This window comes from Staurois parvus, unplaced genomic scaffold (assembly GCF_062004578.1).
Source record: "Staurois parvus isolate SC_StPar_1 unplaced genomic scaffold, SC_StPar_1.0 ptg000137l, whole genome shotgun sequence".
In the NCBI taxonomy this organism is placed as follows: domain Eukaryota; kingdom Metazoa; phylum Chordata; class Amphibia; order Anura; family Ranidae; genus Staurois; species Staurois parvus.
Genome location: NW_028317933.1, coordinates 3,395,808 through 3,423,232, shown reverse-complemented (window position 1 = coordinate 3,423,232; position 27,425 = coordinate 3,395,808). Strand labels below are relative to the sequence as shown.

The following is a 27,425-nucleotide window of genomic DNA, read 5'->3' as shown; positions in this document are numbered from 1 at the left end:
TTGCCCACTTACAAAGAAATGAAGGGTCGATCACTTTTATCAACCAAAAATCCAGGAAAAAAAAAGAAAAACTACACGATACAAATGTTATAAATTGAGTTGCAGTTCAGTGAGTAAAATAAGTATTTGATCCCCTACCAACCAACAATAATTCTGGATCCCACACAGACTGGCTATGTGCTCATGTGGTACACAGATTAGTCCTGTCAGTTTAGGAAAGCGCTCCTAACCACGACTAGTTATGTGTACAAAAGACACCTGTCCACAGAATCTTTTTCTTGGGCACCACCATGGGCAAGACCAAAGAGCATCAGGGACAAGATTGTAGACCTGCACAAGGCTGCAATGGGCTACAAGACCATCAGCAAGAAGCTTGGTGAGAAGATAACTGTTAGAGCGATTATTTGCAAATGGAAGAAATACAAAATAACCATCAATCACCCTCGGTCTGGAGCTCCATGCAAGATTTCACTTCATGGGGTAATTATGATCATGAGAAAAGTGAGGGATCAGTCCACAACTACATGGAAGGAGCTTGTGAATGATCAAGGCAGTTGGGACCACAGTCAACAAATAAACCATTGGTAACACAATATGCTGCCATGGATTGAAATCCTGCAGCGCCTGCCCCCCTCCTCAAGAAAGCACATGTACAGGCCCATTTGAAGTTTGCCAATGAGCATCTAAATAATTCAGAGAAAGATTGGGAGAAAGTGCTGTGGTCAGATGAGACCAAAATTTTGCTCTTTGACATTAACTCATCATCGTGTTTGGAGGAAGAAAGATGTTGACTATGACCCTAACACCATCCCTATAGTCAAGCACAGAGGTGGAAACATTATGCTCTGGGGATTTTTCTATGCTAAAAAAGGTACAGACCGACTTTACCGCATTGACAGGGCCATGTATTGTAAAATCTTGGATGAGAAACTTCTTCCCTCAGCCAGAACAATTAAGATGGGTCTTCCAGCATGACAATGACCCAAGATGTACCACCAAGGCAATAAAGGAGTGGCTCAAGAAGCAGCACATTAAGGTCATGGAGTGGCCTAGTCAGTCTCGAGACCTTAATCCTATAGAAAGTTTATGGAGGGAGCTGAAACTTTCTGTTGCCAAGCGACAGCCAAGAAACCCTAGAGATTTAGAGAAGATCTATAAAGAAGAGTGGACCAAAATCTCTCCTGAGATGTGTGCAAACCCAGTAACCAACTAGAAGAAACATTTTACCACTGCTTGCCAACAAGGGTTTCTCCACCAAGTACTAAGTCATTTTTGCTTGGGGATCAAATACTTATTTTACTCCCTGAACTGCAACTCAATTTATAATATTTGTATCAGGTGTTTTTCTGGATTTTGGTTGATATTCTGTCTCTATCATTTAAAATATACCTATGATCTATGAAATATACCTATATACCTATGATCCCACAGGGGATCCAGTAATTATCTCCCCCACTGTACCATTGAAAGTGCAAGAAAAGAAATTCCAATGGGGACACTAGGTCTGGTGACCTGGGGGTCTCCAAGGGATTCCCTCCCACTGTTTGGCTATGGAACAAGAAATGAAGAGAAATCTTCAAAAATGGGACATAGATGGCGAAACAAAATCTGACATTAGTTATAAATCTCCCTCTATCCAAAATAAAATAAAAAGGTTTTGCCTACAAGGTCTACAAATTTATTCCATTTATACACAAAAATACCAATATTTAAAAGCAATTGTCTACTTTGAACTTCTTTAATTACAAACAATTAAAAGTCAGAAGAGCTCTACTTAGTGTTTAATACATATCAAACACAGGCAGTATATACATAAAATTCTGAGACTGTAACTTATTGACAATAAAATATTGTCCAGGTATACAGAAAAAATATTTTATTTTAAGGAATTCTGGTTAGAAACTTCAGTAGCTTTGGAATTGACATTTCTTACCTTCCAAAAAATATGGTCATTTTTTGGATTGCAATCCAGTTCTGCAGCTACAGTAAAATCGCTCCCATAAATCTGCATAATAAGGGCTCATTGTCCTTTTCTACCTGTTTGAAAAGCCAGTGTCTGCTCTGCCTGCTCCCTCTTTAGGCCACCAGTCTAGTAACTTCCACATTGCAGTTTTTTTTTTTTTAAACCAATAACAATTATGTCATGGTTGGCTGTAGTGGGAGACTCCAAGCATCCCAGATTCCCAATCTATCCCTCCCAATAGCACACCTGAATTTGACTGACAGGCTAGGAGACTTCTGGTCGTCCCACCCACACTAGAACAATACCATGATGGACAAGCCAGGAAATTCCTGGTCTGTTGTGCTTAATTTTGTTGCATGATGGGAATTGTAGTTTGTTCCTTTGGCACCACACAGTGAATTTAGGGAGTTAAACAGGCAGCGAAGCATCAACATATTGCCTGCTCATTGCCTATCTGAAAACCATTCTGAGCACCGATTGCAGTTCAGAGGGACAGCAGTCCTTGCTACATGTGTAAACAAGCCCTATAAATGCAGTAGACTCCAAACATGGAAATAGGCAGTGGGAGCTGGAGTCAGACAGGTAGTACGAAATCTACCTTTTATTTTAGTTTTATAAATACATTATCCTGAGCCCACATTCGAACTGAAAACCTCAAGTTTAAAGTAGATGTTCAGCCAAATTTTTTTTTTGTTTGGACAGAGCAGAGAAGGGGCAGGTTCCTCATTGGAAGATTCCCTCATCGTTTCCTATCCCAGAGACATGGACTGAAAGCAGGGAGAAATCTCACCAATGACAGTTATCTTCTGTTTTTCCAAACACAACTGAAAAATTGTGTCCTCACTTTCTGTTGTGGTGATCACCGTTACCCTCCCAAAAGGAGACACTACACAGTAAAAACAATTATTCCCTACTCTATCAAAAAAAGGAGTAAAAACAACAACAAACTTTGGTCCCTTTTGGCCTGTTAAATATACAGCTGAATTTGTTTTGTTATAGCTGAGCAACAAGTACAAAAAACATCTGTTGATTCTGCAAAAAATCCAACTAGCAAATGAAGTATGGTCTCTGCTCCCGCTACCTTGAAACCAGTGTTATCAGCCCAGTTATGCACTGTGGACTAGAGCATCCTTTTTTAACCAGAGTTTTCAGGCACCCTGGGGTACCTTGAGCTTTCTTCTGCCTAAAACTTGCCCAAAAATTGTATACAAGCCAGCAGGTGGAACAAGTCTGCCTTTTAGCCACACAAAGCCACAGATTTTCATTGTGCATCATTACAAACATCTAGCTGCCGGCGTCCTAACAACCACTGATGCCATCAGTTGCTATGGAGGATGTCAGTCGCCTGTAAGGCATCCTCGTTTGACCCTCCCCTGCCCCTCTCTGTAAGTAATGGGGTCAAAGTCACTGAGTGATAGAAAGAAACTGAGGGAGAAGAGAAACACTAAAATACTATTCACTATCGATGTGCAAAAGCGTATTTGCTTTGTACGAATAAATCCCCTATAACATTGGGTGTCCTACATGTGTGGGTATTGCTGCATTGGGTACAACTATTAGAATAGTTTTTGCATTTTAAAATGGGATGCCTTGAGACTGTCCAAAATTTTAAAGGATGCCTCAAGACTGTTCATAACTTTAAAAGGGTGCCTTGACTGAACAAAAAAAAATAAAAAAAGTTGAGAAACACTGGACTAGAGAACAACACCTCTACATTATGAAGATAGGGGAAAGTCATTTTATAGTCCTAAGGGCCATTTCACATTACATGCGGTGACAGACGTTTTTCCGCTTGTGATGCGCCTAAAGAAGCTGGCAATCGCTCCTGCAGCTCTGCGTTGCAGTGTGAATTCGTCCTAAAATATTTCCTGCCCCAGGGTGACAGCACTGTTTCTCCATTTATATAGTATTGGAATTTGTCACCCTAAGACAACATACTGGCAGGATCACCAAGTGGAAAAAAACAAAAAACATTAAAAAGCCAAAGCTAATGCAGCCGCCATATCAAAAGACAGGTAAGCTACAATAAACATTTCCGATTTTTGGGTTAAGATACTTTAAACTTAAAGTTTAATTTAAAGTTGATGTAAACCTCAACTGTATGATATTTAAGTTTCTAAAGAACAATGTATCAAACAATTGCTATTTTTTTCCTTTTAGAAAATATCATTTTCACATTTCTTCTTTCATCCTATGTTGATCTCAGTACTGCTACTCTCATGGAACCTCTGCCTACATGAATGGGCTACAGCAGCAGCTGAATAGAATTGCTCCCTGGACTAGTTTTCGGATGGCGATGATGATGCAGGACCATACCTATTCAATGAGCAACTGTAGAGCCATATATATTTTTAACTACAAGTGCATATAACAGGGTGACAACACAGGAGCGCAAATGGGAGACAGGCTGTGATACATATGTGACATGAGTCTACAGGATGTATGGATGAGGAGTGATTGACACTCAACTGTCATAATGCTAGCAATTATAACCATTTTAGACTGGAGTTCAAAAACAACAAGTTGGAAGTATACATTAAACTGGATAAAACCAGAGCTCTGGCTCATATTCACCAGATGTGCATTCTATCAAAATATGTAACTACGCATGACGGCACGAGCTGATCACGCGTCGACTAACTACTACGCAGAATCATACATGATGTTATATAACCAGGAGATACTGCACATGGCAGTAGAGAAGGATACTGCAAATTATGTATATAAAAGAAGGGGGATTCTAGGGGAATTTGGGACTTGCTGAAGAGCGGCAGACGTGCCTTGCGGTGATTTCCCGGATTTCCCCCTGCTGGTTGCTGGAGTCCCCAATCGTTGGGCAACGAGTAATGCTACAATATCCAGTGATGTATTGATGCTTTATTCTTGCTATAATACAATCTAAATATGATTTGCAATTCTGACAATTCTTATGTTATTATACTAACAGAACTTATTCAATAAATCATGTTTTGTTTTAATACTTATTAAGCCTAATCTTTGTATTAGTGAGCGATTGTAGTAGTGTTAAAAACACTTTGTTTTGAGGCAAAACACAGGCACAGAGCATTGTCACCCCAACACACGAAGTATATGATCAAGGACCTTATTGGCAAGATTTCATTTTGATGAAAGCTGTCACTGTAAAATATTGTAAATTACTTTTAAAATGAAACAAACATGTTAAAGATGATTTTAAATGATTGGGTTTACATTTATTTTTAAGTCCCAAGCATACCCCCTAGGGTACTCAAAGACAATAGGATTCCAGTAACCTGAACTGGCTGTGTGCCACTGGATTGGATAATGATACCATGGCTGTGGGTCTCCCCTGAGATGGCCAGCTGTTCGGGAAAAGTTAATTAGGCTGTTTAGAAAACTTGCAGGTCTAGGCAGTTGTTTTCTTCTCCTATTGCCTAAGGGTGGTCAGATTGCACCTTGCTGTTTATCTGCCTCAACTCTCCAGTTGCTTATCAAAAAAACTAAATTTGGCTTTATATTACCTTCCTGTAATCCTCTGTACAGCAAGCTTCAGTCACAGAATATTTCTCACATTCAAGACACAAAGGCTCCAATGCACAGTGACGTCATGTCAACATTGGGACCTTGTAGAGCGATGACCTTGTGAATTTAGTGGGTTATCCTTTGGGGCCCTCTCACATTAACAGTGCTGCTGTAACGCACTGGGGATCTATTTATTATGAAAGGAATCCCAACGAACCTCCAAAATGTAAGTGCATTGCGACGCACTACAGCACCGTTTCCTGTGCACTGCTAAAAATTCAGACAGCACCTATTTTTTAATGCGTTGAGGTGGGTCGCAGCCCATTTATTTTGAATGGACTGCCTAACACAGAGTGCCTCCACACTCTTTGTTGTATGAATGGGCCCTAATTGTAAATCAACAGGTCGGAGGGGTCTGTGACAAGTTTTTTTTTTTTTTTTTTAACTGCAGAGAAAAGTAAGGTAAACAGTCTGGCTGAGCTGTCTGGCAGGACAGCCTGCATCTTAAGGCATGCCGACAGAATGACAAATCTTGTGGCAGGTAAGAGTTTATGCATAGGTATTCCATCTTTGTATATAATTGCTCACCAAAAGTTAATATTTAACATAAACCCAAGCCAAATACTAAGAAGAGGAAATCATCGTCACCACTAACATACAAACTACTGCATCAATAATTCTGGCAATACACCATCGTCCAAAGACAAATTCAAAGCCAGACATCTATAAAAATCTATTACAAACAGGAAAAGCATTTCAACCTTTTTTCCGTCAAGGCACCCTTTAAAATGATGGACAGTCTTGAGGCACCCCATTCTAAAATGTGAAAAACTATTCTAATAATTTTATATAAAACACAGCAACAGCCACACATGTAGGACACCCAACATTAGAGGCAATTTATTCTTCCAAAGCAAATACACCTTTGTACAGTGGTACTGACTAGTATTCCAGTGTTTCTCTTCTCCCTCAGTTTTTCTCCATCACTGAGCTAATGTGACCCCAGTACTGACGGAGAGGGGCAGGGGCAGGGGAGGGTCAAACTAGGATGTTGTGCAGGCAGCCGACATCCTCCTTAACTGATGTCATTGGTTGTCAGGACGCCAAATGGCTAGAAAGTCGTAATGGTACACAATGAAAACCTGTGCCTTTGTGTAACTAAAAGGCAGACTTGTTCCACCGGCTGGCTTGTATAGAAGATTTGGGTAATTTGTAGACATTTTGCCAAGGCACCCCTGAAGAAACCTAAAGGCACCCCTGAAGAAACCTAAAGGCACCCTGCTTGAGAAAGGCTGCCCTAGAAACACAATAACAGGAAAAATCTTTACCCGATCTGAAATTCTTTCAAGTTCTCTTCTGTGAGATCTTGCAGATGTCTTCCTTGTATACCATGTTCTATAGCCAACGAAGACAAAAAGGAAAAAAATTACTTTGTGAATGTTGAGTGGGGCCAAGAATGGACATAAATTACATAGTAACCATTATTACATAATTCATCTTATGTCTGATTAGAACAATTAAAGAGTTTGGGGTTACTGCAATATGAAGACCAAAAAGCTGCCTGATTAAGAGAGAAAACAATATTTTATTTCATGAAGCTCACATTTTTAGTTATTACTGCTTGAGGTGATTGTAGCCGTATTAGTGCATTTGCGACAGAAACAATTGAGTACTGTCCGTGATACTTATTTTATTTGCACTAACATACAATTTTGAGGACAAGCTTTCGGGGTATGTCCCCTTCTTCAAAGTCCAAACAGTACTATTACAAATCACAAAGTTTAAGCAGAATGTTAGAAGGGATTGAGAAAAAAAAAAAAAAAGGCTACAGATAAGATACATCAAAAGCGAGGGGGATACTACACTCACACAGAGGGGGTCAAGCTTCAGCTAATAGATGGTCATAAGGCTGTCGGATAATGGTTGAGGAATCCCATGTCCAAGTTAAGGCCGTTATCTTTTGTGTCAAATAGAATTATCATTCTTAGTTCAAATGTTTTTCTTTCCTGGATGGATTTGAATTCTCCTTTCAGAACTAAAACATTGAGGTCTTCCATATTGTGGCCTGGTTGTGTGAAATGGTGTCCTACAGGTGTGCAAAGGTCATCTTCTTCATGTTCCTTGATGGTATGTCTGTGCAAATTCATCCTTGCCTGCAACTTCTGTCCTGTTTCGCCAACATAAGATCCTTTGCTGCTTTTTCTGCACTGGATAAGATACACAACATTACTGGAGGTGCAGCTGTATGATCCGGAAATATTGAAGATCCCTTTTGAGTGTCTGACACTTTTTGATGGATTGATTTGGTTGCACAGCTTGCAGCGTTTCTTATTGCAGGGTTTGCTTCCATTATTTGTGACATCATAATCAGAAGGAAGTTTCCTACTGATTAGTTTATTTCTGAGGTTGGGGGGTTGTCTGAAAGCCAGTATTGGGGGTTGCTGGAATATTTCTTTCAGAGTTCCATCCTCTGTTATGATGGGTTGTAAATCTTTATTATTTTTCTTATCCCTTCTAGTGCTGGGTTGTATGTGTTTACTAGAGGTACACGGTTGTTTGTTTTTTTTCTCTTTGTACTGAAGTAGATTTTCCCTTCGGGTTCTCAAGGCTGTGTTTATGTTGGTGTTGATAGTTTTGTCCTTGTAACCTTTCTTATGGAAGGCGTCTGCTAGTGTCCCGAGATGTTTATCTCTGTCTCTTAGGTCAGAACATGCTTGGTGGTATCTGATGGCCTGACTGGGTATGATGGCACATTTCGTGCGTTGGGGGTGGAAGCTGGAACTGTGGAGGTAGTTGCATCTGTCAGTGGGTTTCCTGTATATTGAGGTGTGAAGCGTATCATCCCTGATGTATACTGTGGTGTCTAGGAAGTTGACGTGTGTGTTTGAGTATTCCATTTTAGTTTGATTGATGGATGAAAAGTGTTCATCAATGAGTAAAATTGTGTTAGGTTTACTTCACCTTCTGTCCATATGATGAAAATATCATCAATATAGCGAAAGTATCTGTATGGTTTTTGTTCCATGCGGTTCAGGACTTGTTCCTCCAGGTCAGCCATAAATAAATTTGCAAATTACTGCAAAATCTAGAACTTGTTCCACACCTTGAATGTGTGGAAGCGCCAAACGTAGTAGAGGAGCAGATATTTGCTTCCTCATGTCAGAGCTGTCACTCTGGTGACTGGTGTGGTAATAATTAAAAGGCAGGAGGACAGATGGAGGAAGCAGAGATATACAGAATTGAAAAAGCAGAATCTGGAAGATCCTTACAGTGCAACTACTAAGGTACAACTTCCTCTCCAGCAAGTCCTCCGACCAACAATGAGCAGCATAGCAATGACATCATCAAATCATACTAAAAACTTATGAAACTAGAAGTGCCTTACCTGAACACATATTGCAAATACGCAGCTACTAGGCACATGTTAGGAAGTGCACCAACAGGAGGATGTTTAAGCTAATGGTAGATTTTCAGAGTCTTGCTTAGTACCCATTATAATTTCTAGAAGTCCCTGCTAAGATAGCAAAACTTTTGTGCACTTTAAGACTCCCAGACTCCCCAGACTGGGGGGAGATGACATGATCTCTATGTAATCACATGATCACAATGTGTACACAACTGCTATGAATGAGTTTCATTCATAACAGCTGTACTTTCTATAGTGCTGCTGTAAGTGATCTACAGCTATCACATGGTACCGAGCACCCTGTTTCATGTGATAAGCTGTAGCTAAGTACAGCATTCATGGACAGCTCAAATGATTGCTGTTACAGTAATAATGTAACAGCAATCACAGTGTGAAAAAGGAGGAAGAAAAAGGAGGAAGAAAAAGGAGGAAGAAAAAGGAGGAAGAAAAAGGAGGAAGAAAAAGGAGGAAGAAAAAGGAGGAAGAAAAAGGAGGAAGAAAAAGGAGGAAGAAAAAGGAGGAAGAAAAAGGAGGAAGAAAAAGGAGGAAGAAAAAGGAGGAAGAAGAAGTGGTGGTGTTGACACTGTACTACTCTGATTAACCATGTTCCGCCCGCCATATAGTAACATGATGGGCGCAAGGTGGTTCTCTTGTTCTGGGAGGACATCATATGATGTCCTCCCGTTCTCACTGCGCATGCGCGGCTCAGGGAGAGAACAGCGCGGCGATCGGTGGTGCGCTGTGTCCCTCGGACACAGCGGATCACCGATCACGGAAAGAGCCGAAGATGTCGGCTCGGTCATGTGATCAGCTGTGTCCAATCACAGCTGATCACATGTAAATAGGGAAATGCCGGTTATCAGCATTTCTCTCCTCACGAGCTGTCACGCTGACAGCTCGAGAAGAGAGGAGAGCCGGTAATCGGCTTTCCACAGAGGGGACATGTACACTGATCATCAGGGCACTAATGATCAGTGTGCCCTGATGATCAGTGTAGCCCCAGCAGTGCCACCTGTCAGTGTCCATCAAGTGCCTTGTGTCAGTGCACATCAATGCCACATTTCAGTGCCCAGTGATGCCTGTCAGTGTCCATCAGTGCCGCCTACCAGTGTCCATCAGTGCCGCCTACCAGTGTCCATCAGTGCCGCCTACCAGTGTCCATCAGTGCCGCCTACCAGTGTCCATCAGTGCCGCCTACCAGTGTCCATCAGTGCCGCCTACCAGTGTCCATCAGTGCCGCCTATCAGTGTCCATCAGTGCCGCCTATCAGTGTCCATCAGTGCCGCCTATCAGTGTCCATCAGTGCCGCCTATCAGTGTCCATCAGTGCCGCCTATCAGTGTCCATCAGTGCCGCCTATCAGTGTCCATCAGTGCCGCCTATCAGTGTCCATCAGTGCCGCCTATCAGTGTCCATCAGTGCCGCCTATCAGTGCCCATCACTACAGCCTCATTAGCGCACATCAGCGAAGGAGAAAAATAACTTATTTACAAAATTTTATAACAAAAACTAAGAAAAAAAAATCATCTTTTTCTTTTTTGTTCAAACTTCTACATTTGAAAATACTATCATCAGTATAAAAAAAAAAACGCACCTGTTTTCAATAAAAAGGGGAAGTGGTAAAAACATGCCTGAAAGTGAGCTGTGAGCAAGTATGCTCATCAAACAAGTTAGAAAAGCATACAATCCTAACATGACATCCAGGAAATTAGTATTCCTAAAACAAAATTAAACAGCAGCAACCTGTTTTGCTCAGGAAAGGTTTTTTTCCAAAAGGAATAATAGGGCCTGTGCATAGTGCTGATGTAAAGTGATATGCACAGTCTCTATGCTAATTTAAGTTTGGAATCTACTGTCACAGACAGCCAAGCTATAGTACCCCCCCCCCACCACACACACACACCCCACCACCTTTTCTGATCCTCTATCCAGTTTATAACGGTTAAGCACAGATATTAATGGGATTGCTGTCACTTTAAAGAAGCTTCTAGCATTCTCAGCACTACCCATCATCACAGGGTAACTTTTATCCCATAGGTCACCTGTAAAGGAAGGCGGTTTTATACTTATTTTCTGGCAAGCCATGTTTTGAAAAGCTGCCACATCTTCACTTCCCAGCTGCTGCAAGTATTCTAACCATTGGAGGAGTCAAATACCTGCTTTTCCTGCCTGGCCGGCTTGTACATCACTACAGATGATCATTTGTACCACCATAACCCATTGGTCATATTTTAGCTGAAAAAGATCATTCACCATTATGCCACTATAACTAAAGCTGAACTCCGAGGAAAGAAAAAGTGCTCCCTGGCCCGGCATGGCCATCTTGGATAAGGAAACCAGCTCTGGGACTTTTTGAGTGAAGTTCTGCTTTAAACCGTATGTATTGCCAAAACGTTTGAGTACAGAAAGGTTAAAACCCCCAAGGCCCCTTTCACACATTCACAGCTCACTTACATTGCATTTTTTTTTCATCAGTTCAGACACGTTCTTTCCAAGAAAAATGGATCAGTGTACATCCCTTGATCATCTGTTTACATCCACTAGTCCATAGAAATACATGGGTGTCCTTTTTCATCTGTAAATGGACAGATGAAAAACAGACATACGGAACGCCCACGTCAAAGGGGCCTGAGAGTTTTATCCTGCTGTCTGTGTCTCATTGGGGAAATTTCCATGTACTTCCTGACCTGAAGATGCAGCAGGAAGCAAGAAAAACATTTCTCCAAAAGGGAGAAAAATTGTCACATTACCAGGGTGCCAAATGGAAAAACTCACCCAGTCTCCTGGTCTAGGGATATATAGATTGTTTTGGATTTCAATTTACTTTCCGTCTCTGCAACAATGGCCATCAGGACAAACCGAGAGTGAGAGCCTCCCCACAAGGGGCACAGAGAGTAATTAAAAACATTGTAAGGGGATTTTAATCAACCCCTAATCAACCCAAAAAGTTCATACATACAGGGGCGGACTGACAACTCATGGGGCCCCCGGGCATTAGGGGATCATGGGGCCCCTGTGTCCTTGCCCAAACTCAAAAAAGCCTATGAAAACGGTACCAGGGGCATCTCATGGAGCCCCCTACTGACCCCGGGCCCTTGGGCAGTGCCCGAGTTTCCAAATTGCCCCTGCATACATACACTTTAGCCCCCTTCCACAGGGGGCAGATTCCTTTCCGAAGAGCAGATTAGTTCACAGATCCCGTTGATTGGAGCAGAGCGGGTGAATGACACAGTTTATGCAGTGTGGACACGGACAGAATCCGCTCTATGGGTGGCCAGGTGTAAACGGACTCTGCTGTTGGTTTACATCCAACTACCCTCCATTTCGATACACCTAATGCGGAGGAGGACAGATCCCTTTCTGTTTTTTTTTTTGAGGGGGATCAGATTGGATTGAATGCACGATCCGATCAGTTCTGCCTTGAAAACTGAAACTGTGTAAAAGGGGACCCAACCCCTTCCCAGCTGACCGTACGCATATATGTGACCTTACTGCACCGGGCTTTTTTTTCCCCAGTAGGGCCACCCATTCCCAAGTCACCCGATTACTGTCATGGCCTCTGATTGGCTATCACAGTGATCAGTCACTGTGCAGCATGCCCCTGTTTAGCATCACTCTGAATGGAGAGAGTGATACATTTTATCTGTCTTTTTGCAGGGAGAAAGCGGGTTATACAAATGTATCAATAATAACAACGAAAAAAATAACTAGATAATAACAAATAGATCTAGGTCAGTGCCAGGGTTAATGTTCGGGTCAAAGGTCAGGGTCAGTATATTTTGGGCAGTATTTTCTTTAAAAAAAAAAAAAATTAAATTAGTATCAGTGTGTTGTATGTAGGATAGAAAAAGCAAAATGTACTTTTATGGTTTCTGGGCTTTACTAATGGAACAAACAAGAACATACACATAGGTAGTATGTTGCAATCGTCAGGAGCAGAATTTATTTTGGGTTGTTCTATGGAATAGGTTATGGTAGTAGCCAAAAATGTACAACTAAATAAAAAAAAAAACAAAAAAAGGTTTTGAGCCAGTTTAACCGCCTCCCATTTAAGCAAATAACAGGAGGGTGGCAGCTCTCGTCATATGACGTCCTCCCACTCTAACTGCGCATGCGCACCAATCACAGTAAAGAGCCAATGACATCGTAGGCTCTATTATGTGATCAGCTGCATGTAAACAAGAAAATGATGGTTATCGGCAGTTCTTTGTGAATTCCTAAAAAAAAAAAAAAACAAAAAAAAACAAAAAAAAAAAAACACACCACACCCACATCTCTATGAATAAACAAAAACAGCGTACAGCAACTCATCATTAATATTGGTTTTCATGAACAAGTCTGACAATGTGAGCTTTCTTTGCACTCTCGGCTCACTCAAATAACTAACAATAGCTTTGCCGCATGTGACTCCAGTACAACGGGACGGCTTTACAATTGCTCAGTGAGGTTGCACATTGTGCCAGCCAACCGTCATTCCATGCAAATTCTGACTCAAGTTTCTGTGAAAAATTAGTTGCACCAAACAAAACGTGTTGGAACATAAACCGAGGACAGTCTGACACTGCAGGGATACTGTGCCACCACCGCCACACCGTGCTGGGCAACGTGGTGCTACTGCCCTCACATGACACTGGGCAACGTGGTGCTACTGCCCTCACATGACACTGGGCAATGCCGCGCCCACCCCCAGCCGCTTGATGCCAAGCCAGGCAACAGAGTGCCCCCCCCAGTGTGATACCAGCCAACACAGTGCCCAGTGCCACATGATGCCAGGTAACACACTGTTGCCAGATAACAGTGTCACTGCTGCGTCACGCTGGACAAGGTAGTGCCCGCTTCCACGTGACACCGAGCAGCACAGTGGCCATTGGCTACAGTGTCACTGCTGTGTGACACTGGAAAAATAGCGTCACTATCACGGGGCGCTGGGCAACATAGTGCCCCTCCTCCAAGTGACGCTGAGCAACACAGTTACTACTGCCACATGACAGCAGGCAACAAAGCGCCCCCCCCCCCCCCGTGTGATACCAGGCAACACAGTGCCCACTGCCGCATGACGCCACGCAACAGAGCGCCCCCCCAGTGTGATACCAGCCAGCACAGTGCCCACTGCCACACGATACCAGCCAACACAGTGCCCACTGCCACACGATACCAGCCAACACAGTGCCCACTGCCACACGATACCAGCCAACACAGTGCCCACTGCCACACGATACCAGCCAACACAGTGCCCACTGCCACACGATACCAACCAACATAGTGTCGCCAGGTAACAGTGTCACTGCCACACGACGCTGGAAAACGTAGTGCCCACTTCCACGTGACACCGAGCAACACATTGGCCATCAGCAACATAGCGTCGCTGCTGTGTGACACTGGAAAAATAGTCACCATCACGGGGCGCTGGGCAAAGTAGTGCCCCTCCTCCAAGTGATGCCGAGCAACACAGTGACTACTGCTGCATGACGCCTGGTAAAAGAGCGCTCCGGTATGATACCAGCCAACGCAGCGCCCACCATCACGCGACGCCTAGGGAACGCGGCGCCCACCATCACGCGACGCTTAGGGAACGTGGTGCCCACCATCACGCGACGCTTAGGGAACGGGGTGCCCACCATCACGCGACGCTTAGGGAACGCGGTGCCCACCATCACGCGACGCTTAGGGAACGTGGCGCCCACCATCACGCGACGCTAAGGGAACACGGTGCCCACCATCACGCAAGGCTAGATGACGCGGCGTCCACCGTCACGCGACGCAGATCCCAGAACACATTGCCCCTCCATATCTGTGTGTCAGATACAGAACTCCTCTCCGGCCCCCATATCTCCTCTCAGGACATGCTGGTATCTGTAGTCCCCCCACAACATGACACACACAGTGCAGCCCAGCTGACAGCACACAGCTGATGTACCTCTGAAGACCTCCTGCAGCTGCTGGAAGCCACTGCTGGCCAGGAAACCGCACACATCCTCCACATCCCACTCCCTGAAGTCCCCGCTGCCAGGATAGGACTTCACCCTCTTCTCCGGTGACAGGTACCCGTCTTCCCGCACAGGGGAGGCTTCTTGCCGCCTTCTCTTGGCTCCGTTCATCTTCACAGCGACAACAAGCGGAGGAGTAGAGGGCCGAGGGAATAAAACCGGCTCCTGACGTCACCCTGCATCACCGCCCACCATGAGCTCCACAGCAGCTGCCCCCTCAAGCTCTGCGCGTGCGCACTCCACCTTGGCGGGAAGACGGTCTGTGAGGAGAGTGTGTGAGTAGAGGGGAGTTCAGAAAGGCGATGACCTTTTCCCTGAGGGTGGAGGTGGGTGACCATGTTACACGTTCATTTGAAACTATAGCGTTTATCATCTGCTATCTGCAGCATATTTGTTTCACATACATGTTGAAAATCTCCATTTTTTTTCTCCAATCATTTTTTATTAATTTTTAAACATTTCTTTTATAAAATCAATAATCCTGCAATCCAATCTCTCTTTACAATTACAGGTAAATGTTCAATATAATGACAAACCTTCCAGAATTATCCAAATGACATCTTAAATCATTCTCATACTAGAAAAAATCCAATAAATAGCTACTGAAAAAATGATTTCCCATATATTATAATATACCCATACAATATAACTTATAAATAAAGCAAATATTGAAAAAAATAAGAATTTTATACTAAAAAATTAATTAGAAACCCCAAAAGTTAAATATTTTCTGAAAGCAGAGGCCCTGGAGAATGGAGAATAAAATGGTGCCAGCTGCTATTTTTTTGTTGCACGATATTTGGACATTTATCGAACACAAAATACAATAAAATGAATTTAGTGCCTACAAACTCAATACCAGGGGCAGGCTGACAACTCATGGGGCCCCCGGGCAATAGGGGATCATGGGGCCCCTGTGTCCTTGCCCAAACTCAAAAAAGCCTATGAAAAAGGTACCAGGGGCATCTCATGGGGCCCCCTACTGACCCCGGGCCTTCGGGCATTGTCCGAGTTTCAAATGGTCAGTCCGCCCCTGATCAATACCCATGTTTTTCTTCGTCAAGTAAATAATTACCAAACGTATCAAGACTCTCTCTCTATATATATACAGTCAGGTCCATAAATATTGGGACATCGACACAATTCTAACATTTTTGGCTCTATACACTACCATAATGGATTTGAAATGAAACAAACAAGATGTGCTTTAACTGCAGACTGTCAGCTTAATTTGAGGGTATTTACATCCAAATCAGGTGAACGGTGTAGGAATTACAACAGTTTGCATTTGTGCCTCCCACTTTTTAAGGGACCAAAAGTAATGGGACAATTGGCTTCTCAGCTGTTCCATGGCCAGGTGTGTGTTATTCCCTCATCCCAATTACAATGAGCAGATAAAAGGTCCAGAGTTCATTTCAAGTGTGCTATTTGCATTTGGAATCTGTTGCTGTCAACTCTCATGATGAGATCCAAAGAGCTGTCACTATCAGTGAAGCAAGCCATCATTAGGCTGAAAAAAACAAAACAAACCCATCAGAGAGCAAAAACATTAGGCGTGGCCAAAACAACTGTTTGGAACATTCTTAAAAAGAAGGAACGCACCGGTGAGCTCAGCAACACCAAAAGACCCGGAAGACCACGGAAAACAACTGTGGTAGAGGACCAAATAATTCTTTCCCTGGTGAAGAAAACACCCTTCACAACAGTTGGCCAGATCAAGAACACTCTCCAGGAGGTAGGTGTATGTGTGTCAAAGTCAACAATCAAGAGAAGACTTCACCAGAGTGAATACAGAGGGTTCACCACAAGATGTAAACCATTGGTGAGCCTCAAAAACAGGAAGGCCAGATTAGAGTTTGCCAAACGACATCTAAAAAAGCCTTCACAGTTCTGGAACAACATCCTATGGACAGATGAGACCAAGATCAACTTGTACCAGAGTGATGGGAAGAGAAGAGTATGGAGAAGGAAAGGAACTGCTCATGATCCTAAGCATACCACCTCATCAGTGAAGCATGGTGGTGGTAGTGTCATGGCGTGGGCATGTATGGCTGCCAATGGAACTGGTTCTCTTGTATTTATTGATGATGTGACTGCTGACAAAAGCAGCTGGATGAATTCTGAAGTGTTTCAGGCAATATTATCTGCTCATATTCAGCTAAATGCTTCAGAACTCATTGGACGCCGCTTCACAGTGCAGATGGACAATGACCCAAAGCATACTGCAAAAGCAACCAAAGAGTTTTTTAAGGGAAAGAAGTGGAATGTTATGCAATGGCCAAGTCAATCACCTGACCTGAATCCGATTGAGCATGCATTTCACTTGCTGAAGACAAAACTGAAGGGAAAATGCCCCAACAACAAGCAGGAACTGAAGACAGTTGCAGTAGAGGCCTGGCAGAGCATCACCAGGGATGAAACCCAGCATCTGGTGATGTCTATGCGTTCCAGACTTCAGACTGTAATTGACTGCAAAGGATTTTCAACCAAGTATTAAAAAGTGAAAGTTTGATTCATGATTCTTATTCTGTCCCATTACTTTTGGTCCCTTAACAAGTGGGAGACACATATGAAAACTGTTGTAATTCCTACACCGTTCACCTGATTTGGATGTAAATACCCTCAAATTAAAGCTGACAATCTGCAGTTAAAGCACATCTTGTTCGTTTCATTTCAAATCCATTGTGGTGGTGTATAGAGCCAAAAATGTTAGAATTGTGTCGATGTCCCAATATTTATGGACCTGACTGTATACTTATATATATATAAACGTGTGCCCTACAGTGCCTTGAAAAAGTATTCATCCACCTTGAAATTTTCCACTTTTTGTCATGTTACAACCAAAAACGTAAATGTATTTTATTGGGATTTTATGTGATCGACCAACACAAAGTGGCACATAATTGTGAAGTGGAAGGACAATGAGAAATGGTTTTCAACATTTTTTACAAATAAATATCTGAAAAGTGTGGCGTACATTTGTGTTCAGCTCCCTTTACTCTGTCACCTCTAACTAAAATCAGTGGAACCAATTGCCTTTGGAAGTCACCTAATTAGTAAATAGAGGCCACCTGTGTGTAATTTAATCTCAGTATAAATACAGCTGTTCTGTGAAGCCGTCAGAGGTTTGTTGGAGAACATTAGTGAACAAACAGCATCATGAAGGTCAAGAAACACACCAGACAGGTCAGGGATAAAGTTGTGGAGAAGTTTAAAGCAGGGTTCGGTTATAAAATAATATCCCAAGCTTTGAACATCTCACGGAGCACTGTTCAATCCATCATCCGAAAATGGAAAGAGTATGCAGAACTGCAAACCTACCAAGACATGGCCGTCCACCTAAACTGACAGGCCAGGCAAGGAGAGCATTAATCAGAGAAGCAGCCAAGAGGCCCATGAGAACTCTGGAGGAGCTGCAGAGATCCACAGCTCAGGTGGGAGAATCTGTCCTCAAGACAACTATTACTCGTGCACTTCACAAATCTGGCTTCTATGGAAGAGTGGCAAGAAGAAAGCCATTGTTAAAAGAAAGCTATACGAAGTCCTGTTTGCAGTTTGTGAGAAGCCATGTGGGGGACACAGCAAATATGTGGAAGAAGGTGCTCTGCTCAGATGAGCCCAGAATGTAATTGTTTGTCCTAAAAGAAAAATGCTATGTGTGGTGGAAAACTAACACTGCACATCACCCTGAACACACCATCCCCACTGTGAAACGTGGTGGCAGCATCATGTTGTGGGGATGCTTTTCTTCAGCAGGGACAGGGAAGCTGGTCAGAGATGATGGGAATTTGGATGGAGCCAAATACAGGGCAATCATAGAAGAAAACCTGTTATAGTCTTCAAAAGACTTGAGACTGGGGCGGAGGTTCACCTTCCAGCAGCACAACGACCTGAAACATACAGCCAGAGCAACAATGGAATGGTTTAGATCAAAGCATATTCATGTGTTAGAATGACCCAGTCAAAGTCCAGACCTAAATGCAATTGGGAATTAGTGGCAAGACTTGAACGTTGCTGTTCACAGACGCTCTCCATCCAATCTGACAGAGCTTGAGCTATTCTGCAAAGAAGAATGGGCAGAAATGTCCCTCTCTAGATGTGCAAAGCTGGTAGAGACATTCCCAAAAAGCCTTGCAGCTTTAATTGCAGCGAAAGGTGGTTCTACAGAGTACTGACTCCGGGGGGCTGAATACAAATGTAAAATGTATATTACTTCCAAATGTATTATTGGAGATATGCATCTTTCTTTCTTTGAGTGTGTGACTGTAGTCTTGTAGTTTTATTTATTTATTTTTTTCATATAAATACCATAAATACATCCACTTCCTCTTCTTTGCTTTAGCAAACTGACTGCACAAAACACACAGGAAGGATCTTCAGGTCAACTGTGCAATCACAACAACAAAACTAGAAAAGCTACAATTTCTGGGGAAATTGTGTGGTGTTCTTGCCTCCATCAGTAGTCTACAACTGGAGTGGGCGGAGTAACTGGGTGGAGTAACTGTTGTGTGGTTGGAGTGGCTGGAGTAACTGTGAAAAGGTTGGACTGGGCAGTCCCACGCTACCCACTCTAGTTTTGAACAATCCGCCATTCATTCGTACGGGACCAATTTCACCATTCGGCGAAACATTCCACAAAGTAATAGCACACCAATTGGGAACAATCCGCACGTTTCGGTATACTGCTGTCTATGTAGTGTAAAAACTGTGGGAGGAGTTAGGGTGGTAAATTTGGCTATAATAACAAGAATATATATGCGAGATAACAGTAAGTGGTCTTGCCATGCAAGAACACTTAATTAAAGAAAGAAAGAAAAAGTGCTACAGGTAACTTGTCTATCATCAGAGGAGGGTTAAGCTGCCACCTTCTGGTGATTGGACACTGGGCAAAAAAAAAGCAGTAATCCCATCCCAGTTAGGCACAGCCTCAGGCTCCCAGCGATGGTGCACATCAATCACTATGGGGGATCAAGAAGTCCCTTCACTCAGGAGGAAACGGATATGATTTTGTCTTGGCCCAAAAGTCACATTCCCATCGTGGAGAATTGGAAGGTGGACCTTCTCAGCAGACAATGTCTGCATCCGGTGGAGTGGGCCCTTCACCCAAAGGTGTTCAAGGTGCTCTGCCGGAGGTGGAGGATGCCGGATGTGGATCCTCTAGCATCTAGGATCAATGCAAAAGTGAACAGATTTGTGTGAGCAGGTGTCCCTAATTTATCTGCTACAACGTCTGCCCTGGTTGCTTTGCAGGATACAGCTAGAAGGGATTCCAGTGATGTTGGTCACTCTAGACGGGCCCAGGAGGATGTGGCATGCCATCTGTCACATGGCTGGGATTGTGGACACTCTGTGTAGCCTGCATGCTGGATGGCGGTATGCTCAGAGGGTGCTACAACTGACCTGGTACAGGGAACCACAGAGATGAGGATCTTGGAAAGCATGGAATACAGGACTCACAAGAATTGTAGGAGTATAGTGCAGCAATGGGGTACTGGTCTTACAGGCAGGACAGGAACTACTAGTAAGAAACACAAACTGCATTGGGGTGCAGGGCTCACAGGGAGATAGGAGTATTCTAGCAGCTGTGGAATGTTGAATTTACAGGAACACAGAGGTAAGAATGTATATGAGGTGCATATGAGTCCCTGGAAATGCAGGTATACAGGAATATAGATGAGGTACATGAGACATCCAGGATAGGAAGGACATTAGTACTGACAGAGGAGAACCCAGCCTGCCTGCACGTATAACAACGTTGAGGGCCCTTGGAAGGGCCGAGGAGCAGAGTCTAAGAAACCTCCTGGTCTTCTCCAGAGCTCCTGAAAGGTAGAGATGGGTTGTGCTGCAGGTGATCCCCAGGTTGCAATTCTTGGACTCACCCGAGCGGGCAGCCACTGTGAACTGAGTTCTGATAAACAGATAAGACTCCCCTGCAACATTGAGGTGCAGGGAGAACTGGACAGTAGGGAGTACAGCCCAAGCTGGCAGGTGTGCATGAAAACGTACAGGACAGCTAGGAGTTGCCACCACTCTCATGTCCAGAGCCAGCTATGGGCGTGATGGCGTCAGGAACAGTCTGTCCGCAAGACCACTAATGTGTTCGGGGGAGGTAAGGAGAGGTGGGGACCGGTCTTGCGCTCATGAGGATTGGCAGATTAGACAAGTATATCTACACTCTCCTCACCCCTAGACAAAAACGAGTAGTTAACCCATGCATAGCCCCACTGCATGGGAAAATAAACATTTAAATAGAAAGGAAGATGTCCTGGCTGGACTGGGTGTGTATCTAATTGACTAAACAAGAGGTGGTTAACCAGTCTTCAACAAAAGTCTTGCGAGATAAAAGGTAACAGCAGAACCTTGCACGTTAAAACTATGTACCTACATGTCCCTGGAATAGAGGAGACAAATCTGCAGCAAAGCAGATATGTGACTCCAACACTGTAAACTTGTCCATGGACTCTTCTGAATCAACCCAACCTCCCGTTGCAGGGTCCAATATGCCATCCTCCTTTAGTCGCTGGATTATATGGCTTGGCTGTTGAAGTCAGGGTCCTGAGAGGCTGGGGTGCCTCCAATTCTGTGATCTCTACATTTCTCAGGAGTAGGAAGACGACTTCGTTGAAGATTTACCATTGGATTAAGAAGTCCTATTTTGTGTAATGTGAGGCACATAAACTTCATTCTCACAAGGACATTGAAGAATGTGTTCTGACCTTTCTCTAATTGGGAGTGGACAAAAGTTTGACCCTGAGTACCATCAAGGTTGAGATTCCAGCCTTGGAGGTTCCCTCCCAGAGAACCATTGCTTGTCATGCACATTGTTTCACTAGTCTGGACTGTATGGGGCCTCAGCTTGGTATTTTCTGTGTTATAGAAGTTTCTATTTGATCCCATCCAAGACATTCCCTTAGAGCTTCTGACAAGGAAGGTAGTGACTATAAGGAACCTTTCTTGGTCATTCATCAAGATAAGGTAGTCTTATTGCCTCAGTCATCTTTTTTGCCTAAGGTGGTTCCTTTGTTCCATCTCAATTAAGATTTTCAGACAATGGAAGACAGAGCTTGCCTTTGATGTGGTTTGTGTAGTAAAGGTTTACCTAAAATCAACAACAATCTGATTCTCTGTTTGTCCTTCCTGACAGACCAAGGAAAGGTCCAGCAGCTTAAAAATCTACAATTTCTAGATGGATCCATCAGCTTATTTCTCAGGCTTATGGCCCTAAAGGAAGGATTCCACTGTTACCTGTCACAGCTCTATGAACCAGGAGTGTTGGCGCTTCTTGTGTTATTTAGCATCTAGCTCATGTTTGTAAAGCTGCTACCTAGACCTCAGTTCATACCTTTGCTAAGTTCTACCAAGTAGACATTCAAGCCTTGGTGGATGTATCCTTTAGTGGATGGTCTTGCAGGTGGTTGTGTTAGGTTCTAACCTATATTAGTTTTTGGGGCCTGTTGGCTTATTACTGTGTTGCCTTCCACTACATCAATATGTTAATTGCATTAATAAATCAAACTTGTTTTCATTATATATCTTATTTTAGACCCAGCGATGTTAACACTGGGTTTCTGTGCTTCTCTATACAATGCAGGCAAATCAAAGAAAATTAAATCATCACAGCACAATGCCTCAGTACTTCTCTTAGGAGCCCTCATACAAGCAGTAGGCTGGCTCATGGGAGAAGTAATGCAAATATAGAAATGCCTTGATGGGTGGATGTCAGTCTACAGGAGTGGATTTCTAGGCAGGCTGCATGGACATGGAGACTTCCCTAGGTAACGCCCACATGTAAGGAGCACTTTGAAGCTGGTAGTAGACTTTCTAAGTCAGCTGATACGTTACAAGGATTGGAAGTTAAATCAGGAAGTATTTTTATTGGTTACCTGTAGGTAGGGTATGCCATCAGTGTACATTTTTGCAAATGGTGCATACAGAATGGTGGGACATTTCTTTTCTCTGGCAAAAGAAAAATATTATTTGGGCATTGATGCCTTGTCCCAGGAATAGGATTTCAACCTTTCCCTCTCTGCTGCCTCGAGTACTACAGAAACTAAATCAGTCCACACTAATTCTGATCACCTCTTGGTGGCCCAAGAGAGGGTGGTTCTCAGAACTACAGGAAATATCACTTCAGTTACCTTTGCCTTTACCAGTCAGACCGGCCCTTCCTTGTCAGGCACCAGTATTTCACCTTAACAGGGGCCCGAATTTTGAGAGGGAAATCCCAAAAGACAAAGAATGTTCCGATAGGAGTTATTGACACGTTCCTTGAAAGTAAGAAATTTGTCACCAAGAATAATTTTCCGAAGGTTTGCAACGTTTTTCTTCTTCGTGGTGCTAATATAAGTGTTTTTCCTTCCCCTTAGTTCAACCATCATGGACTTTCTGTAAGATTGAGTGAATCAGGAATTTGCATTGAATACCCTTCAGGTTCAGACTTCAGCATTGTCAGTTTTTCTGGACTTTAAACTTGCAGAAGACCTGTTAAGAGTTTTTTTTTTTTATGCCAGGGAAAGGATCACTCCTATTCAGCAGAAAAAAATCTGTGAGATTTGTCTAAAGTATCTAATGGACTGACGAAACAGTATTTTGAGTGTTTGCAAAGTGCCTGTTCAACATTTACTGCACTCAAAATGTCTTTTGTCCTTGACATCACTTTTGCTAGACAGATTGAGGACTTGAGGTCTTTGTTCGCTAATGAAACTCACCATTTTGCTAGAAAAGGCGGATTAAAACCAGATTATGTGTAACTACCAAAAGGTAGCTACAGAGTTTCATAGGTCCCAAGAAATCACTGTACCACTGTACTGATCCCAAAGACCCACGAGAAGAAAGCTTCTATTCCATAGATATTAGAACGTGTCCTCTCAACTACCTGGAGGCTATCAGAGGTTTAGGAAGATCTAGTCATCTGGTTCTATTTAGTGATTCAGAAAAGGGATTGAAGGTGTCCAAAGCCACTTTTGCAAGGTGGATCAGGCAAGCAGTTTCAGCAGTTTTTAAACACACACACACACATATATATATATACACACACACACAGTCAGGTCCATAAATATTGGGACATTGACACAATTCTAACATTTTTGTCTCTATACACCACCACAATGGATTTGAAATTAAACGAACAAGATGTGCTTTAACTGCAGACTGTCAGCTTTAATTTGAGGGTATTTACATCCAAATCAGGTGAATGGTGTAGGAATTACAACAGTTTGCATATGTGCCTCCCACTTGTTAAGGGACCAAAAGTATATAGCCATGAACTTTTTTGAGGAACATATAGATGAAAAAGAACACTGTATGTTAAAGCCATAAAGTTTATTTGTACATAAACTAAAAACATAATGTATAATTGAACAAACACCAACGTTAAAAAGTGTCTTTTTTGGGAGGTTTTCACAACTAAGATCCACTGTGATCCACATGTAGACTCAACACGTTTCAAACGGTCTTCTTCAGGATTACATGTAAATCTCCTAGATTGTAAGCTCCAAGGATCAGGCCCTCCTATCCCTCTTGTATTGCACTGTATTGTTGCTGTAGTGTCTCCCGTTATATTGTAAAGTGCTGAGCAAACTGTTGGTGCCATATACAGTACATCCTGTATAATAATAATATCCATATGATGAAACCCTCAATTTCTTTAATTAAAATAAAAAATACATAGATTAGCTGGGATTCACAATTTTGAAGCATCTTTTTCCCGTAAGGGGAAGAGGGTTTAGATGGTATGGGTGGCACACATCAAAAATTGCCACAGAGGCTCATGGTGTATTACAGAAAAATTGTCAGGCATCCATTACCCATTAAACAGGAAAGGCAGCATAAAAAAGTGTCTTCTCCATATATGTATTGGAAAAACGCAACGCAACAATGCTTATGCACCAGTTAGGCAATGAAAAAGTCCAAGCCTCTCCCCATGATTTGGTCAAAGCCTTACATGTGTCAGTATGTCTTGTAGGTCTCCTACAGACTTCAGCAGGGATACTTTGATCAATCAACTAGGGATCTGTTTCCTCATGTCAGTCTTAAAAAGATTTTACCTTTAGACTTGCCTCATGTGGTGGCTAATATTGTCTAATATAGCCGGCCATACATTAAGCAATTTTCTTTGTAATCTGTAACCTGCTGATGGGGCAATCTGTGCTACTGAGCTTTTGTATTCTGACAATGGGAGGTTTCCTGCTATAGCTGCTGGCAGTGATAAAACAAAATCAAAAAAGAAAAGATGGTTTTTCTGAAGTTGATCAATGGATTGACTTCTGTACAACCAGCCTGCCCATATATGGATTGACTTTCGTACAACCAGCCTGCCCATATATGGATTGACTTTCGTACAACCAGCCTGCCCATATATGAATTGACTTCTGTACAACCAGCCTGCCCATATATGAATTGACTTCTGTACAACCAGTCTGCCCATATATGGATTGACATTCGTCCGGTGCCGGCTGATTTTCAATTCATTTATGGTGGATTAATCCCCTTAGTCAGGGAAAATTATAGTTACACTGTTGCAGTCATTAATAACCAAATCATTCAGTACATAATAGTAAGTACATATAAATGACCCTGGGAACCAAAAGAACACTACTTTGTGGGTCTCTTAATACAAATGCAAGAGCACACAACTCATCTGTATGGACAATGGCAAATATATTAGTCTCAAGCTGGGATAAGGATCTTATGTCACGAATTTATTCCATATAACATGTGTCTAACAAACACTTTTATAGATGTACCTATGTCATTTTTATCTGCTGGGATTAAGTACACCCTTAATTAACAACTGATCCATATGGATCTGGTTTTTCAATGCAGTTACCAATCATACGATTACACCATCAACTAAACTTTGCATCTTCTATCACAAATATGGCACAAAATGTATGTACAAAAAGAAGAGGAAAACAGATATTGAGCTTTATTCATTTATTTTGTTTGTACTTGGTGTTTTGTATTGGGTCCCGAGTTCACAAGCACTTCTTGATAAAGGTAATTAAATAACTGCTCTAACTAATAATGTTTTTACTGTTTTATAGGAGTAATAAATATATCATCTTTTATATGTCTGGATGTTTGTGGGATTTTTGTGGTGCACTCATTTCCTGTCACCTTTGCCTATTCTTCAGATTTTCTATGCAAAGTTTCTTTCAGTAGACGGATTACCCCCCCCCTAACACAGAGGAGTCGACACTGGCAATTTTGTATGTTTGATAGTTTAAATTTTTTATTTATATCAAGATTAACCACTTGCCTTGCAGAGGATTTACCCCCCTTCCTAACCAGGCCATTTTTTGTGTTACGGCGCTGCGTTACTTTAACTGACAATTGCGCAGTCATGCAACGCCGCACTCATGAAATTTACGTTCTTTTTTTCCAACGAATTGAGCTCTTTTTGGTGGTATTTGATCACCTGTGTGTTTTTATTTTTTGCACTATACCAACAATTTTGAGAAAAAAACAGTATTTTGGACATTCTGCTATAAAACATGTCCAGTAAAAAAAAAAATCAAAAAAAAAAAATCAAATTTTCGTCATAAATTTAGGCCAAAATGTATTCTAAGTCTTTGCTAAAAAAAAAAAAAAAAATCCCAATACGTGTAAATGAATTGGTTTATGTGAAAGTTATAGCATTTACAAATGGCGGTATAGATGCTGGGATTTTTTTTTTCCTACTAGTAATGGCGGCGATGAGCGACTTTTAGCGGGACTGCGGCAGGCATTCTGACACTGGGGGGGAACTAACTTGGTGTCACTGACATCCCCAGTGACACCAATACAGTGATCAGTGCTAAAAAAAAACAGCACTGACACTGTACTAATGGCACTGGGCAGCAAGGGGTTAATGTGAGGGGCGATCAAAGGGTTAACTGTATGTAGGCAGTGTTTTACTAGGAGACGGAGGGGGTGTGCTTCACTGTAAGCACACTGATCGGGATGGCTGTGCTGTGCAGTGGCTGAGCAGTGTACCTGAGCCGACAGGGAGGAAGACTGTAAACCTGTCGGTGATTGTCGGTAATCCACGGGCGCCATCGGGTAATCACCAGCCGGGACCCGGTGATTGACATCCATGGCCGCAAATGGTGGCGCGCATAAAGCGTGTGCGCGCCCCCTACCCATAAGAGCAAAATCAAATACGTATACGTGATTTTGCGCACCCGTGGTGCCGTGTAGCAGTATATCTTCTATACTGCGGCGGGTAAGCTGTTGAGGGCTGGTTCACACTATAGAAACACACAGTCCAGATACATTCCTGCAAGCGCATTTTCGACACGTTACGGTGCATTTTTAATGCATTCCAGTTCATTTGTTCCCCTCGCTTTTTCTTCAGTTTAAATAGGGACATGTGTTCCAGTGCGTTTTACTGCATTCCAGTACAGTTTTGTGCAGAAAAGATGCAGCCTGTTCTACTTTTTTTTCTGCAAGCGTAACGCACTGGAACTGCAAGCACTGATGTGAACTATGACATTGACAACCATATAACCTACTTTGTGTGCATTTTGGATGCAGAAAAAAAAGAGCAACTGAAATGCATGTAGTGTGAACTGGCCTTTAAGCCACAA

At 42.6% G+C, this 27,425-nt stretch overlaps 1 protein-coding gene across 2 annotated transcripts in view; it reads right to left on the bottom strand.

Annotated features, from left to right (window-relative positions):
* Positions 1–15,067, bottom strand: part of SAMHD1 (SAM and HD domain containing deoxynucleoside triphosphate triphosphohydrolase 1) — a 61,086-nt gene extending 46,019 nt beyond the window's left edge. Inside the window, exons 1-2 of one of the 2 annotated variants that reach the window (XM_089673254.1) lie at positions 14,787–15,067; positions 6,793–6,859 (exon numbers count right to left, since the gene is read on the bottom strand). In XM_089673254.1, coding sequence (XP_089529380.1) covers positions 6,793–6,859; positions 14,787–14,967 — 248 coding nt within the window. In that variant the 5' untranslated portion in view covers positions 14,968–15,067. The remainder of the gene's footprint in view (positions 1–6,792; positions 6,860–14,786) is intronic. The other variant, XM_089673255.1, reaches the window with a different exon arrangement.
* Between the last annotated feature and the right edge of the window lie 12,358 nt (positions 15,068–27,425).